Consider the following 16,732-nt stretch of genomic DNA (forward strand, 5'->3'; position numbering starts at 1 on the left):
TGGCGAACCCCTTAAAAAACAAAATAATAATTTGCATCAACACTTTTGCCTGGTTTGTAGGAGTAATATGCCTGCCAGCATTAAAAAAAACAATGATGATTTTAACTGGGCTACACAAGAAAAGCAGTTTAGGGCAGCATAAAATGTATATCGGGGCCTCAGTGATGTCACAGGTTCCTAGTTAATTGATAAGCTGCAGTTTAAAAATGTCTGTCTCCATTGTGTGTAGGAAACGGATGCTCTTTAAATGCACTTTGCATGAGATCTGCGCAAACACTACAGAACAATTAGAGGGTCTGTAAGAATAACTTTGCCCCCTCCAGGCAGGGCCGTAACTAGAGCTGTGCGACAGGGGCGACCGCCCAGGGCGCAACGCTGAAGGGGGGCGCAATTTAGGAATTTTTTAGGTTAATTTGGTTAAAATTGAGGGCTAGGGGGGCGGCATTTGTCTTTCTTGCCCAGGGCACTAGAATTCTAAGTTACGGCTCTGCCTCCAGGTATTTGTCCATCCCAGGTATTAGCATCCGTCAATAGCAGAATGCTGAATGTTGTTCACTCTTTGGATATCTTCTACTAAAATAAGAATCATCACCAATGGAATAGGCAATTAGATTTCTTTTTTTATTCTTAGAACACTACATACATATTTGCAAAACCAGTAGGAATCAAAATATAGTCAATAAATAAATAAAATGTCACATTTCATAAATATAGAGAATGTACTCTTAACTTTTAGAATGATTAAGACTACAAGTAAACCAACATAATAGTTTCGTTAAGCCAAGTCAAACAATGGAATAGATATGCACGTGTGGCCATTTCTCCATTCTTGTGTCCCAATGTCATGTCATTGGCCCAAAGGATTCTTAAACTTACTCTATGGGCTAAATTTACTAAGAGGCATGAAGCCGAGATCAAGCCAATATACTAAAACTTGGGAGGTAGCTGCACAGTTAGCAATTCATTGCAAGCTCCAAGGTTATATATGATATTTGCAGGTTTTGCACAAACCCCCAAAAGCTAGCATATATGGAATATATAGCATTAACACATTCCGCTGTGCTCTAACAAAGAAACAAACAGACCCAGGGGGTTCTATTGTAAACATGTCCTTAAATTGACTTTTCTGTATGATAACTAAACCATCATTATGAAATTTTAAAGGGTCACTAAACCCAAAATATAACTTGACTTCTACAAAGAGCTTCTGTACTAATGGCATTCAAAAATATATATGGAAAAGTTCCTGACAGAACATGAGATGTTAAACTACTGTCTGCAATTATTATTTATTTCACATTCAGCCTGGCTGCCGTGTCCTTCAATAGGGTTACAGACAAGACGTCTGCTATGCATAGTAATAAAACCTGTCCCAACAATCACAACCTCAAATCATTTTAGTTCCGATAAGCTCTAGAAATTCTTAAACTGGAAAAACACTGCATGATCTTGGTTGGACAATCTACCAATCAATGTATCGTGTGTAACCTTGTCATACCTGATAGTCCAATCTGATTGGATCTGATTTTTTCAGATATGACAGGAAATTAGACTGAAGAATGACCCCCCCCCCCCCCCCCCATTGCCAGTTATGTGGATCCATCATGGAAGCCCAGGAGACCATGCCTGCCTTGTGATCCAGTTATTCAATGCAGCACCTGTAATTTGGCAATGGGGCCACACATGTTGACCAATTTTTTTAATTTAAACCAATTTAAATCAGAATCATAGTTTGTATGGGGTTCCATGGACCACCAGAAATGGCTGGGAATGATTGGAATGATTGACCACTATCACTTTGTGTGCAGTCACATCATTTCTAATACTTCTGAATTGTGGCATTTTAGGCAACGCCTCTTATCCACCGAGGTCATGCCCTGATCTGCCAGAAACACCTCAAATACGCATTAAATAGGGCGGCTCCTCTATCTAAACTGTGCAGCTCTGATTCTTTCAGTTGCAGAATTCGGGACTGTCCCACCTAAATTGGTAATAATCATCTGACCACGTTAATAGAGCATTATGGGAATCACCCTTATGGTCTGACTGCGCAACGGTCGGATCTTCCTATATTGTCACCTTAAGAACTCTGGGACTTGTAGTCAAGCTAGCAACCAAAAAGTGCAATGCTGTAACCTAATTATTATTATCCTTTATTTGTCCAGAACATAGCTTTACAAACATACCTAAAACCTTATTTCAAATCAATTCTTTATATGAGGATGCACCTATATTGCTTCTAATACCACTTCTTCTCAATAACTGTATCTCTGTTTTAAAGAATGGCCCCTAACGACAGGATTCCATAAATGTAGCTTATTAACAGTGTGGACTAACAGACAGGCAGGTACATACCTGTGGTAGAAAAACAATTCAGAAGCAGAATACATACTGTGTCCTAGGTAAAAGTACACATATTAACCTTTTAGCTCCCAGACAGACCTGTAATGCATAGTTGAATGTAAATCTCATGCAGGTCCTGCTGGTGGAAAAGAAAAAAAAAAAAGTTAAGAAATTTTGTTGGCAAAGGCCACAGAAATGGGATTCCCAGTTTTTGGCTGCTGCGGCCAAACTTAGTCAAATATCTGTTAACAGTAGATGCATTGTCCAAAGCTCATTATTTCTGCCACCAGTCTCTAAAGCCTTTGCTATTCTATCCCAGTTCTCTGCTTGGTTGTGTCGTAGGAGCGGACAACTTGAGACTGAGATACAACACCATGTTCTTCTTGAGAAAAGGCAAAGCCATCTGAAAACAAGAAGTGAGAAAAGCAGATTGATGAAAACACCAGGTCTACCGTGTGTGATGCATCATACAAACCTATCTACAAGTAAGATATATCATATAGGGCAGGAAATAGACTGAATTTTGGTACAGATAACTCATGCAGATCACTTGGCAAAAAAGAGGAACAAGTATGGCATATTACACCAGAAGTCCCGGAGACCAGAAAGTATTGAAATCAAAAATAAAGTAAATCATCAGTGGTACTGTCACACAAATACTGTGCACTTTCTCTTGCAGTCACTGCGAGGAGCACTGCTGCACAAGACAATCAGCAGGAGAATGCCAAAGGGAGAGTGAAGGAAGACATGGGTAATTTTTCAAAATGTTTTAATGGATTTTAGGCCTGCTGCTTTTAATTACAGAAACTCTACTAATCTAAGTATTCAGGGTAAAATATGTAACACCGGTATTACGTCTCCAGCAAGTTCTATGTAGCTTTAGTTATCCAGTGGCGCACGCAGGGGGGGTTTCTGAGTCTCTAGAAACCCCCCCCCTGCGCTAACTAAGTGGCCACTGTCCTATACAGCAGCCGCGGCACTGTCAAAGAAGCGTCAGCAGCGGTGCTGTAGTGTATACAGCACCGCCGCGGACGCTTCTTAGACAGCGCCGCGGCTGCTGTATAGGACAGAACTGACGAAACGGAGCTGCTGTTTTTTTTGGGGGTCAGGGGGGAAACCCCCCCCCCCCGACAATCCTCCGTGCGCCCCTGTTATCACTGTACAACAATACAACACAGAGTGACAGATGGTTCTCAATCACCAAAGCTTTTCCCACTTAGCAGAATCAAACTGCGACTTTCACCTTTTTATCCAACTTGATGCAAATAGGGGGGGGGGGGGGGGGGAGGGGGGAAAGGCCAAGGACTACTATAGGGCTTGGAGTCCCTTTTTCTCGCATTGGGTATTTTGGTTTACAACAGTTGTAACAGTGACTGTAGAAATACAAAGACTCCCAATCCTATGTTCATTTTTGTCAGTGTTTCAGAGGTTGACTTTTCCCAGTTTTATTGTTTATTTTACTATAAAAATGTATTTACACTTTATTAAATAAATATTATTATTAATATTAACTACCAATAAGTACAATAGGTGTTAAAAAGATAGATAAATTCAATTGTTCATCTTAAAAATGTACATTTTTTTTATAGTCCTTAGCCTAGGTTTTTATTCAGTTTTCGTTGACAGCATAATCTTATTTGATTGGGAGAATTTTTAAACCTATAGTCACTGCCTCACTGATTAGGGTCTGTGCTATAAATTGAAATTGCAATATCTCATGTTTGTTACTGGACGCACCGCACGAAATTCAGGGTAAACATAACGTAAACAGTTGTTCATCATCAATACAGATTATTTATTAATGTTTATGACCAGAACACTTAAGAGTTTTTTAAGTAAACAAATCAATCAATCTGTATTAAATCTATACTAAGGCAATCTATATTAAAGGATATTTGTTAGTTATACTAAGACAATCTATCATTTAAAAAAGTTTCACAAGTTTAGAACAGATACCATGACTTCAGAAAGTAGCATGAAGGCTTTGTGTAGAAGTTCATAGGGGGCAAAACACAGTCTTTGCCCACCCAGCAGAAATCATGGGGGGGCAACTGCACCCTCTATCCCCCTGAATATGGTAGAAATATCACAGAGATAGAAAGACTGGGATTTTTTCCTCAGAAAAGATGGCAACCCCTAGACAGGCGACATTTTATATGATATACTGTACTTATCTACTTTGCATACCTCACTTCAGCCAGATGCAGATGTGAAGTATTATTATTATTATTATCTTTGACTTATAAGGCACCACAAAGGGTCCGCAGCACCGTACATTACATATACAGAAACAGAACCAAGACACAACATGATACAGAAAGAACAAAATATATACAAAAACAGGTGACAGGGTAAAGCAAATCAGATTATTTCTGGGACAGATAGTGAGAGGGATGGTAGAAATCAGAAGTAGGCCGAAGCTTAAAAAACAGGGAAAACAGGGCTAGGGAAGCCGGCCAAGAGGTACAGAGGGTGATGGAATAGTAGAAGTGCCACACAAGGAAAGAGGGCCCTGCTCCTGAGAGCTTACATCCTAAAGTATGACAAGAAGAGGTGGCCATGACTCAATAACACCATTTGTGTCATCAATCGGGCGGGACACGGTGTATGATCGCGCTAATTTAGTCATCACACCTTGACTTGGTGTTCACTGGGATGTGCGGGGCTTAAAGATGCAATTCACCCATTTTGTAGGTGCCCTTCCGGGAGTATTGCCTGGAGGTCTCACCTAATCTGTGAGTTTCCTGGACATTCTGAGAGAGTAGTATGAATAAAGAAACAAGAATACATAAACTTTGCCAGGCTTATATGCTGGTCTTTAGACAAATGGAGGCCTGGATGTTACCATTTCTTAATGTATTGACAGGCTGCATTCTGGTAACATTGGTTCAGCTCCCAAAATGGCTGCCTCATTTGTGCCTAGGCAACAGGTACACTTTAAAGTAGTTTTTTTTTTTTAATGATCTTTATTTCATGGTGAGAACTGCTGTCTGTTTTGGGATTCTACACCTCCCCCTCCCCATTATTGCTCGGTGAATCCGCCCCCCATTTACATTACCTGATCCTGACAGAAAAACATACGTTTTCCAGCTGTTAGTGACTATCACACTGCACTGTTCATGGCTCCCCAGACAATTACGCCTGAAGCATTTCTTAAAGGGTCTCCACGCACTTCAAATGCCCATTTATTCAGAATGTGTCCATGCTATGTAATAAAGTACAGCATTTACTAACATATTCAACAGTTTAAATTACCCCAGCCACCCATCCGCAGACTCTTTTTTAAATTTATTTATTTTCTAAAGGCTTCACCGAGAAGCTTTGCTGGGGGAGCTCAGTGTAATGTCGTCTTATAAGTGCGGTAATGAATCAGGAAAGCACTCATACATAGTAATGAATGGAGCTTTGTAAATAGTGATTGCAGAGCGTATAAATGTTAATTTAGAGTCTTCACTTATTAAAGCTGCACTTAAAACTTGGTGTAAACCCATTTTCAGCTCTTCAGTAAATCAAACTAGGGCTGGCATGGCTAATACTGGCCCCACATGTGCAATATCGCAGACGATAATGGTCTGATGGGCAGCACAGTGGCCTAGTGGTTATCACTTCTGCCTTGCAGTGCTGGGGTCATGAGTTCAATTCCTGACCATGGCCTTATCTGTGTGGAGTTTGTATGATCTCCCTGTGTTTGCGTGGGTTTCCTCCGGGTGCTCCGGTTTCCTCCCACACTCCAAAAACATACAGGTAGGTTAATTGGCTGCTATCAAAATTGACCCTAGTCTCTCTCTGTCTGTGTTTGTGTGTATGTTAGGGAATTCAGACTGTAAGCTCCAATGGGGCAGGAACTGATGTGAATGAGTTCTTTGTACAGCGCTGCAGAATTAGTGGCGCTATATAAATAACTGATGATGATGATACTCCTGCATCTGGGGTCTTAAAACTACTGTGACACCAAATAATGATCCCACCGAAATTGATAGGATACTCTCTGCACACAACAGATGTGGTTAGAAGGTGACCACTAGCTGCATGTGTCTGTGGTCCAATTCTGAAAGCACCACACAGGCATATAGCCAGGACACCTCTGATTTGGCCACTCAGGTGTCTGGCTGTCTTAATGGTGTGAAATACCTGCCCAACTTCAGCGTCTAAGACAGAGGAACAGCAGTGCGAGGCAGGACCACATTGCTGCAGTCTCAGGTAAAACATAGATCCTTCAAAAATACGTTTTTAAAACCCCCTTTGGTGAGACTTGCCCATCACTTGGTCCCATATTTTCTAATGTATTATTTTGAAATGACCAAAGATGTTTAGATCCTGGACCACTTCACAAATGGAAAGTGTTATTGCAGCAGCTATTTCAGTGATTTCAAGGCCAACTCAGGGAAATATTTCACGATTCTGAACGTTTTGCTCACCTCTAATTCAGATAACAAAAAATAACACATTTCAGGATGTGAGTTGCTGGGTCACTTAGCAATAGAATCCTTACAGGTCAATGCATATTATGGAGTTACATTGATTCCGCCTGTCAGTCTGCATTAAACTGGAGGCACAAAACAAGTGAAGAATGACCACAGGAATTTGGGACTTACTTTCAATAGGAAATCTAGAATGGAGCTATCATCCCCACAGATACCCACGATATCTCCCGATACAGTCTCGTTTGCATACAATGCCACTGACAAGGTGGCAGATAGCAGCAGACTTGTAGGGGAGGATGAACTGGCGATTGTGGAGTGAAGCACATCATTTCTGGCCCCGCCTCCCGCTATCGAGTTGTTCAAAGAAGCATGTCCACTTTAAACTTGCCTGTGACAGGATCAATCATCACATTTCTAACCCTTCTCTCACAGTCCTTTATTCCCAGGAACTACCGCTATTTCAGGAATTACGGCTGTTACAGGACCTGGATGTGAGGGGATCCCAGTAGTGCAGATCCAACCACTCGAGTCATCTGCTCTACTCTTCTGAGCAATTGCAGGGATCGGTGCATGCAAAGTGAAGCCCCGAGGGGGGGGGGGGGGGGGGGAATCTGGCGATGTCGCGTTTCGCCCCTGCTTATTCTTAAACCAAGACTATGACAAGTCTCATAATTAGAAACCATACACATTTTAGGTAAGCTTACATGTCTCTCCAAAAATAATTCTAGCAGCTCTTCGAGGCTTGAACATAAGAGTGCAGGAATTATTTTTAACAAGAGTCTGTGATTATATGTTCAGCTAGTCTGCAAACAGTGTGCCACAGGCCTTCTCTTCAGTCATATCAACCAGTGAAATGCACATCACACATATGACCTGATATCTGCTCTGTGAAACAGACAAGATATTCCAACAGACCACCCTAATTTTACACGTTTGGAGGTCCTTCACCTGGTTCCTCTTTTCAGGCAGTGTTGGGTATAGTTTTGTGGAGCTCACGGTCCTATCCTATTAAAGTTGCACTATAGTGTTATCCTTCAGAGTGATGTAATCAGTACTCAGCAGAGAACCCAGTTCATCGGTAAGGACGGAATTGTTGCTATACGTCCAGTGTTCCGTCTTACTAGGCCCATAGACGTGTATACATGTGTGGAGATGCGTCTCATCATACGCGTTTATCATTTGAAAAGGAAAGACGCTATATAGGAAACCACTGCCTATAAGAACGTGAAGAACTATTGTCACCACAAAGTGGCTGCCTCCACCATGTTTGGATGAAGCGTCCAATTCAAAACTTTAACATATATATACAATGTTGCAGCCGATATCTGCCCTGATATCACAGTGTGAGACGGTGCACTGCCATCTAATGACAGGTAGAAGTTTATTGGGACATTATTGGGCATGGTCATCAACATGGAAAGACAGAAGATGAGCAAAGATGCCCCCATCAGCCGAGTGGCAGGATCGGCCCGCGTGTGGCTGGCTTTACTTTGGATTTGTTAAGTAAATGAACGGAAAATCACATTTATCAAACTAATGTTTCCGTATTTCCCTTGCCCGAGGGAAGGAGGATGTATTTATCTTCTATTAAACACAAGAAAACAGACATTACCCTCTTTAACAAAGCTTACTTTTACTCTGGGGTCAGATAGAGATCACAATCCAAATGTAAGTCTTTAGCGAAAGCTTCCTCTCGTATCAGCTATACCTGATGCACACTTTAATTAAAACCCACTCCCCACCTGCCTGCAGGAAGCAGCCAGCCGTATTATTTACGCTCACATACTTACATGATACACTTTGCTGGACAGAATTAGCACGAAAGAGGCTCGGAGGGGTTTTTCTGCCAAGTCTCTTCAACAAGTGGTCACGTTCGTTCAAGCTGCAATAAGATCAAATAAACATTACTTTCAGTGCATGTCAACCGGGCCGGAAACAGCTGTTGCTTAAGATGTGAAATGGTCTCTTCTTACTAGACGACAGCGGCCTGATACAAAGATTACAAGCTTTCTGTTAGGCAAGAGAAACTAAATAAGGGAAGCACATTTCTTATCAATGGAGCAGTAAACTAATGCCAGGAGAAATAATACCATAGCTTAAGCAATGTGTCTTCTGAATTTTATTTATTACCTTGTCAAAAACGAAAATAGGACAATAGCATCTGAGGCATCTAGATTTGTAGGAAATTCTAGGATATTAATGTAAATGCAACATAGTTTAAACATATGTGATGGAATGACTTTAAGTATGCTATGAATGTTTTTTCGCCATTTTATTTGTTGTGTACAGCTGTAGTATGTGCAACAGTTTGTAACTCATTAGAGAAAGGACCTGATTAAGGGCTCAGGCCACCCTAGGCTAATGCGCTTGTACACCCCCCCTCCCCCGCTTCCACGCCAAGTTACTATGTGGCAGGTAAAAACGAACTCCTCCTTAATTTAACCCCCTGTCCGTCCCACCAATGTTTATGTTCCCATGTTTTCAAAAACTCAGCTCCACTTAGCTTTTTAAAAAGCTCAGGCGCAATGTTTGTCACTCATTTAGTTGTCATTCAAATCAGAACTGTCTGCAGATCGTAGAATGGAGGTGTGAACAAGCGCTACTGAGGGTGAAGATGTAAAGTGGGAGGGGGCAGTCATCACTGCGCTGTCATCCTCCTAGTTTCCTGTACTCGCTCATCCACAAGCGCCCACCCAAGGATGACTCATTCTCTTCAGTCTGTACCATGGGAATACATCAAGATTAAAACCCTACTATATTTTTCTTTCATATTTTCTTTTTACTTTGGAGAAAAAGTATTCTCTTATATATTAAAATGAATTTCAGTTTATACCTCTCTCTGTCACAATTTTGCACCCCCAAAATTTTTGTGCTACCCCTTACGCCCTAGGCGGCAGCCAAATCAGCCTACTGGATAATCAGGCTCAGATTAGAGGCACTGGAGACACAGCACCATCACAAGTATACTCCAGTCAGCTTCAGTATTGTTTGTATTATTATTATTATACAATATTTATAAAGTACTTATGTATGTAGCTCTGCACGGATGTAGTACCTATTAACGGTACTGACTACTTATGTATGTAGCTCTGCACGGATGTAGTACCTATTAACGGTACTGACTACTTATGTATGTAGCTCTACACGGATGTAGTACCTATTAACGGTACTGACTACTTATGTATGTAGCTCTGCACGGATGTAGTACCTATTAACGGTACTGACTACTTATGTATGTAGCTCTGCACGGATGTAGTACTTATTAACGGTACTGACTACTTATGTATGTAGCTCTGCACGGATGTAGTACCTATTAACGGTACTGACTACTTATGTATGTAGCTCTGCATGGATGTAGTACCTATTAACGGTACTGACTACTTATGTATGTAGCTCTGCACGGATGTAGTACCTATTAACGGTACTGAGTACTTATGTATGTAGCTCTGCATGGATGTAGTACCTATTAACGGTACTGACTACTTATGTATGTAGCTCTGCACGGATGTAGTACCTATTAACGGTACTGACTACTTATGTATGTAGCTCTGCACGGATGTAGTACCTATTAACGGTACTGACTACTTATGTATGTAGCTCTGCACGGGTGTAGTAACTATCAACGGTACTGACTACCCCGACACAGAAGAAAATGACATGAGGGGTCCGTTTGGATAGTACAGCAATCTGCAAATGAAACAACTTGCCACGATGCAGATGACTTGATGGGACGACTTGCACTGTTGCCGACTCTAGTAAATGACGTCATCAGAAACTGTGACTTGCCTTAAAACGGCGATGGACGGACCCCGCTGTCATTTATGTCATGTAAGTATTATTTTAGGGGTTAGGGGTATTAGGGTTAGGAGTTAAGGATAGGCTAGGTTAGGTTAGGTTAGGGTTAACCCTAACCCTAAGTCTAACCCCTAAAATAATACTTACATGACATAAATAACAACGTGGTCCGTCCATCGCCGCTTTAAGACAAGTCACGGTTTCTGATATATTATTGTTTATATAGTGCCTACCATATTACGCAGGGCTGTACAGAGGATATGAGGTCACTAGGGCAGTCCCTGCCCCAATGGAGCTTACAATCTAAATTCACACACACACAGAGACACTAGGGTCCTTTTGTCACAAACCAATTGGACTGTGGAAAAACACAGGAGCACCTGGAGAAAACCCACACACACATGGGGAGAACATACATACTCCACATACATAGGACCCTCAGCTGTCAGATAACAGTGCTAACGACTGTGCTACCAGAAGTTAACATTTTAAAATAATTGGTTTAAATTTGCCAGGAACAAAATGGTATTTAGACTGGGTTTTTTTTTCTCAAGGTGGAACCAATCGAAAATCACAAAAATAACTCTAAATTCACTTTTTTCTCTGGAATTTTGTTTCTGGCACTTTTATGTAAGAGGACAACCTGCCACAACCATACACTTACAGCTGCATAAGTCGGTGACATGGACTATTTCACCCCTCTGCAGCAGTTGTACAAGATTTCCCCTTGTTGTGTTACAATGTGTAATGTACTTTTGCGATTTCCAGTTTAAATTCTACTTTACTATAGCGATTAACACTGAAATATGTGTGACTTAGAAACACATGTAAATAAAAAAAATCAGAATGATCTCGTTACTACAAGGGATCTTATTATGAAGAACTAACCATATAACTGTGTCTCCTGGGGCGCTGGTAAGTACAGATATGTGGCTGATATTGATACAGGGATATCAACCACTTTAAACTTTTAAACTGCTCAATGTCTTCGGGCAGTAAAATGAATCAAGAGAAATACATGTTTAGCTGATCATATAAGATTCCACATAATATTGTATATATTTTCATGAAATAGATGCTTATCAAACAGACCTAAGGCCATATTGTACATCAACTTGTCATGCAGTTTTCAACGTGTTTCATTTCCTGATCTTCCTTTGTTCACAAAACAGCCACATACTCTTCCAGAGTAGAGCGGGGAGGCAGCTGATTGGAGATCACATGATCAGTCAAGTGTTCCAGCTTAGGTTCTAGATTTTTATTACAGTGTTTTATAATTCTAGCAATATAACATCAGTAAAGACATTGTTACATTTTTTTACTGGTGTCCTTGCCCAGTTTTAAGGCCCCTACCTCACCTGAGCCCTGAGGCCCCATATTTTATACCTGGCTCTCATAACTCAAAATAGACTTCTCAGACAATTGTAAAATACACAAAAAGCGAAATGAATAACATTGATTATCTCGATGCAATGGCAACTTTCAAGAGGTGGGATATATCAGGCAGCAAGTGAACAGTCAGTACTTGAAGTTGATGGGTTGGAAGCAGAAAAAATGGGAAAGCGTAAGGATATGAGCAACTTTGACAAGGACCAAATTGTGATGGCTAGATGACTGGGTCAGAGCATCTCCAAAATGCCAGGAGGTAAATGTATCAATCTCCCGCGAGTTGACAAAACAGGAGATACATTTACCCCCAGGTCTTGTGTGGTGTTCCCAACATGTAGTGGTTAGTACCTTCCAAAAATGGTCCAAGGAAGGATAACTGGTGAACCGGCGACAGGGTCATGGGTGCCCAACGGCTCATTCATGAGTTGTGTAGAGCTAAGGCTAGCCAGTCTGGTCCAATCGCACAGAAGAGCTACTGTAGCAGAAAGTGCTGAAAACGGTAATGCTGCCTATGATAGAAAGGTGTCAGAACACACAGTGCATATGTGTGTCAACATAGAGGGGTCAACAGGGGTCAACATAGAGTACCTATGTTGACCCCTGTTCACCGCCAAAAACACCTAAAACGGGCACATGAGCACAAGAACTGGACCATGGAGCAATGGTAGAAGGTGGCTTGGACTTATGAACCACGCTTTCTTCTACATCATGTGGACAGCCGGGTGTGTGTGCGTCGTTTTCCTACGGAGGAACTAGCACCAGGATGCCCTATGGGAAGAAGACAAACAAGCGGAGGCAGTGTGATGCTGTGGGCAATGTTCTGCTGGGAAACTGGCATTCATTTGGATGTCATTTTGAAACATACCAACTACCTAAACATCGTTGCAGAAGTAGACTCTTTAATGGCAATGGTATTCCCTGATGGCAGTGGCCTCTTTCAGCAGGATAATGCTCCCTGCCACACTTCAAAAATTGTTCAAGATTGGTTTGATAAACATTACAAAGAGTTTAAGGTGTTGAATCCAATCAAGCATCTGTCGGAAAAACTGGAAAAACAAGCCTGAGTCATGGAGGCACGAACCTCACAATTTACATTACCTAAAGGATCTGCTGATAACGTCTTGGTGCCAGATACCACAGGACACCTTCAGAGGTCTTGTGGAGTCCATGCCTCACCGGGTCAGAGCTGCTTTTTGCAGCACGAGGGGGACCTACACAATATTAGGCCGATTGTTTTAATGTTGTGGTTGATCGGTGTATTCTATATGTTTTACAACTCCACCTAAACTGCCGACCATATTTTATTTAGAAATTAATTTTGTAGTAGGATATCATACACAGATTACAGCCATCATATATGCTCTAAAAATTCAGTTATTATTGTTATTACGCACCTATATAGCCTTATAGATACAAGTCTGGTGCTCCGGTTTCCTCCCACACTCCAAAAAACATACTGGTAGGTTAATTGGCTGCTATCAAAATTGACCCTAGTCTCTCTCTCTGTCTGTCTGTGTCTGTGTATGTTAGGGAATCTAGACTGTAAGCTCCAATGGGACAGGGACTGATGTGAATGAGTTCTCTGTACAGCGCTGCGGAATCAGTGGCGCTATATAAATAAATGGTAATGATGATGAAGTCCTACAGATATGGGAATGAGCAATATAAATTAGAAAGCTTTACACCACTGAAGACTGATCACATGGAAAACTGCAGATAACACAAGAAACTAGTAAAACTAATTTCATAATCCATTTAGTCGGATTTAAGAAAATTGCTACTGAAGAAGAAAATTAGCATCTCAAAAAAAGCCCCCCAAAAAGTAATCAGCACTGTCTCAAAATATGAAGCGTGGTGTAAAAGTGTCACCTGCCCTGAGTCGATTTTCCTATGCTCCTTTAGAATGATTGAAAACAGTCAGCAGTAAATCTCAGGAGATGGAGCAAAGAAAGATCTGTGATCCTTCCCTTAAAATTACTGCAGGGTACCAAAAGTGTGCCCATATTAATAGACATCTACAGAGCTCCCTCTCTATAAGTCACCCTAGCTGTACATATATCTGATAGCACTCCTAAAGGAAAACTGTGAACCGAATAGAATGTATGTCATCATTTGCACAACACAGCACAAGGGACTGTGGCAACATTTTATAAATACATTCTATATTAATATACTGCTCTGGAGACCACTGCAGAGGACTGAGTTATTACTAGGAGAATACACCATACTGGATGAAGGTTATGCTTCTGTCCAGTTAATGGTTATAAGTTAACCCCTCCAAGATTCTTCAATCCTCTCACCCAGAAAAATAAATTAAACCAAGAGCAGAGGAAGTTCTTCATGTCAATGCTCATTAACATGAGTGTCATTAATAATGTCATTAACATGAGTACCAAGAAAAATACATAGTTCAGCTTCATCGTGTTGAGGAATGATGGGTGTTCCAACATTAGTAATATAATGATCTGCCAGTCAGTAATACCACTTTCATACTGCCGCCCCGGCAATATCCCGGGTTTTTGAAGCCGGGTTTTTGCAGGGGCTCGGAGTGTCCCAGCTCAGAAACACCATTCATACTGCACCTTGGACCCGGGAATTTCCCGGGTTGACCCCATTCATACTGCACAAGTCTGTGCCCTGGCAATTTGTGGGAGTCATCACCAGAGCACTTTTCATTGGCTGAAAGCTGGAATATGAAAGAAATCTCTCTCTCTCTCTCTCTCTCTCTCCCCTATGCAACTATGCAAAAACCCGGGTTGCACCATTCATAGTGCAGGCAAGCCGGGTCCGACCCGGGAATTACCCCTCGATAAATCCCGGGTTGAAGACCCGGGATTTTTCACTTGTACCATTCATACTGCACCAAGACCCGGGTCGTTTGAGCTCGCCCCAGCAAAAACCCGGGATTTTGGTGCAGTATGAATGGGGTATTACTGGGCACAAAGACATTAAAGTTCTTCCTTGACTTTAAAACATTGTTGGGAAACAATACCATTTCAATGCTGACCATACACTGGCTGATCTGCACAGCCCAGACTCACTTTATAAAGTAAAGTGAATTTTTAGGCCCACTTCGGTCAGAAAACCAGGCAATAGTGGCACATGTAATAAAGTCAGATCTGATGTCCCCTTGGTCTCACGCAGGACCTGATCAACCAATACGCTGATCAGGCTACAGCATATATAAGTGGCGTGTGCTCCCGGAGCGAGCTGTAATCATCAGGCCGCTTTAGACCATGGGCGCCCCCTACAGACAGTTACTATCACAACAAATCTTAATGCTGTCAGCTGCCTATCAGTGAGTCCGCAGTTCTTAGTCTGGTCTCGCGTGATTACCACGTTACAAGACTGGATTAAGAGTTGTCTGCACTGACACGCCGCTAAAAGCATTAGGATTTGCTGCCAGGCTGCAGGTCCACAAAGAAGAAGAAGATTTCTACTGTGCTGGAGCCCAGTGAACAAAAGAGAGGAGCAGGGCCCTAAGATTGCAGCTGGAGAGGAAGGTAAATGACGTGCTGGCAGGAGAGGTGATAGAATTGCTGGGGAGCGGGGTGATGTCTGGATGTGTGTGTGTGATGAAATGGCTGGAAGGGGGTGATGGATGGGGGAGGGCAAATTGCTGGTGATGGAGGGCTCATAATTTGTCCACTGGAGGTTATGCATACACTCATTTTACTAATGTTATAAATGGGCAAGTGAAATGTATGCACGGGGAGCTGAGGCGGGTGGGTGATGCAATGATGGGGGGGCATAAATTGGCCTCTGAGGGAGTTAATTAAATTGCTGAAGAGGGATGGATGATGAAATCTCATGGGGGGAGTGTGGCAATGAATTGGCGCTGGTGGCTGATAAAAAGGCTTATTGGGGGGTCAATGATGACACTCTCTAAACTGCCTAATCATTCAGGTTTATTTAATATTTTGCATTATACTACAATTTATGCATATTTTTAAACAAGACCACAACTTTCCAGAAGCCAGCTAGACGACAGGTAAGAGAGAACGGCACAATATGTCCAAATCTGAATGCTGGAGAACACTCCTGAATTTTGCTTTAAAGACTTGGGAGGGATGGGGGGGCTATGGATGTATTAGCTTTAATCAGGCTACGGTCTCACAATGAATTTAAGATATAAATACGACAAAACTGAGCAGTATTTTAGGAGAAAAATTTAAATTGTAAGATCATGTAAAATGTGGTCCTAAGCAGTGGCGGATCCAGGGGGGGGGGCGATAGGTCCCAGCCGCCGAGCAAAACGGGAGGGGCGGGGCTAAGCGCAAGCGGGGGGCGGGGCTAAATGTGGGCCAGCCAATCAGAGTGGTCCCAGCCATCGCTCAAAACCGGAGGGGGCAGAGCCAATCGCGGGCAAAAGGCGGGGTTTAACGCGGGCCAGCCAATCAGCGTAAAGGAGGGGCGTGATTATGCAAAATCGCCCCCCCCTAAACATAAAGTCTAAGTCTGCCCCTGGTCCTAAGGTCGTGCTTCAATGGACTTTGAAGTGACATTTTTGCTTTTTACACCATGCGCCACATTATTAATCCTGCAAATATAGGCACAGAATGATTTTCTACGGCCTGAACCAAATACTAGAGCAGGGGTCGGCAACCACCGACACACTTGCCAGAAGTGGCATGCGGACCACTTCTGTCTCGCATGTCGGAGCTCCGAAGATGTCTCACTAAAGAAGCCGTAGATGGCTGATGCTCCGGCGCATGTGCAGCAGCTCCGTTTCTGTCGTATGTGTGAGGTGGACAAGCAGATGCGTTTGTACAAATAGGAAT

At 42.2% G+C, this 16,732-nt stretch overlaps 1 protein-coding gene across 2 annotated transcripts in view; it reads right to left on the reverse strand.

Annotated features, from left to right (window-relative positions):
* Positions 1-600: 600 nt before the first annotated feature.
* The window catches only part of ATP8A2 (ATPase phospholipid transporting 8A2), a 612,290-nt gene continuing 596,158 nt past the window's right edge, over positions 601-16,732 (reverse strand). For both annotated transcript variants that reach the window (XM_075198918.1, XM_075198920.1), the window contains 3 exons: positions 8,558-8,649; positions 2,089-2,746; positions 601-2,042 (listed from right to left, as the gene is read on the reverse strand). In XM_075198918.1, the coding sequence (XP_075055019.1) occupies positions 2,649-2,746; positions 8,558-8,649 (190 nt within the window). In that variant the 3' untranslated portion in view covers positions 601-2,042; positions 2,089-2,648. The remainder of the gene's footprint in view (positions 2,043-2,088; positions 2,747-8,557; positions 8,650-16,732) is intronic.

The sequence above is a fragment of the Mixophyes fleayi genome, chromosome 2 (genome assembly GCF_038048845.1).
Source record: "Mixophyes fleayi isolate aMixFle1 chromosome 2, aMixFle1.hap1, whole genome shotgun sequence".
Lineage (NCBI taxonomy): Eukaryota > Metazoa > Chordata > Amphibia > Anura > Limnodynastidae > Mixophyes > Mixophyes fleayi.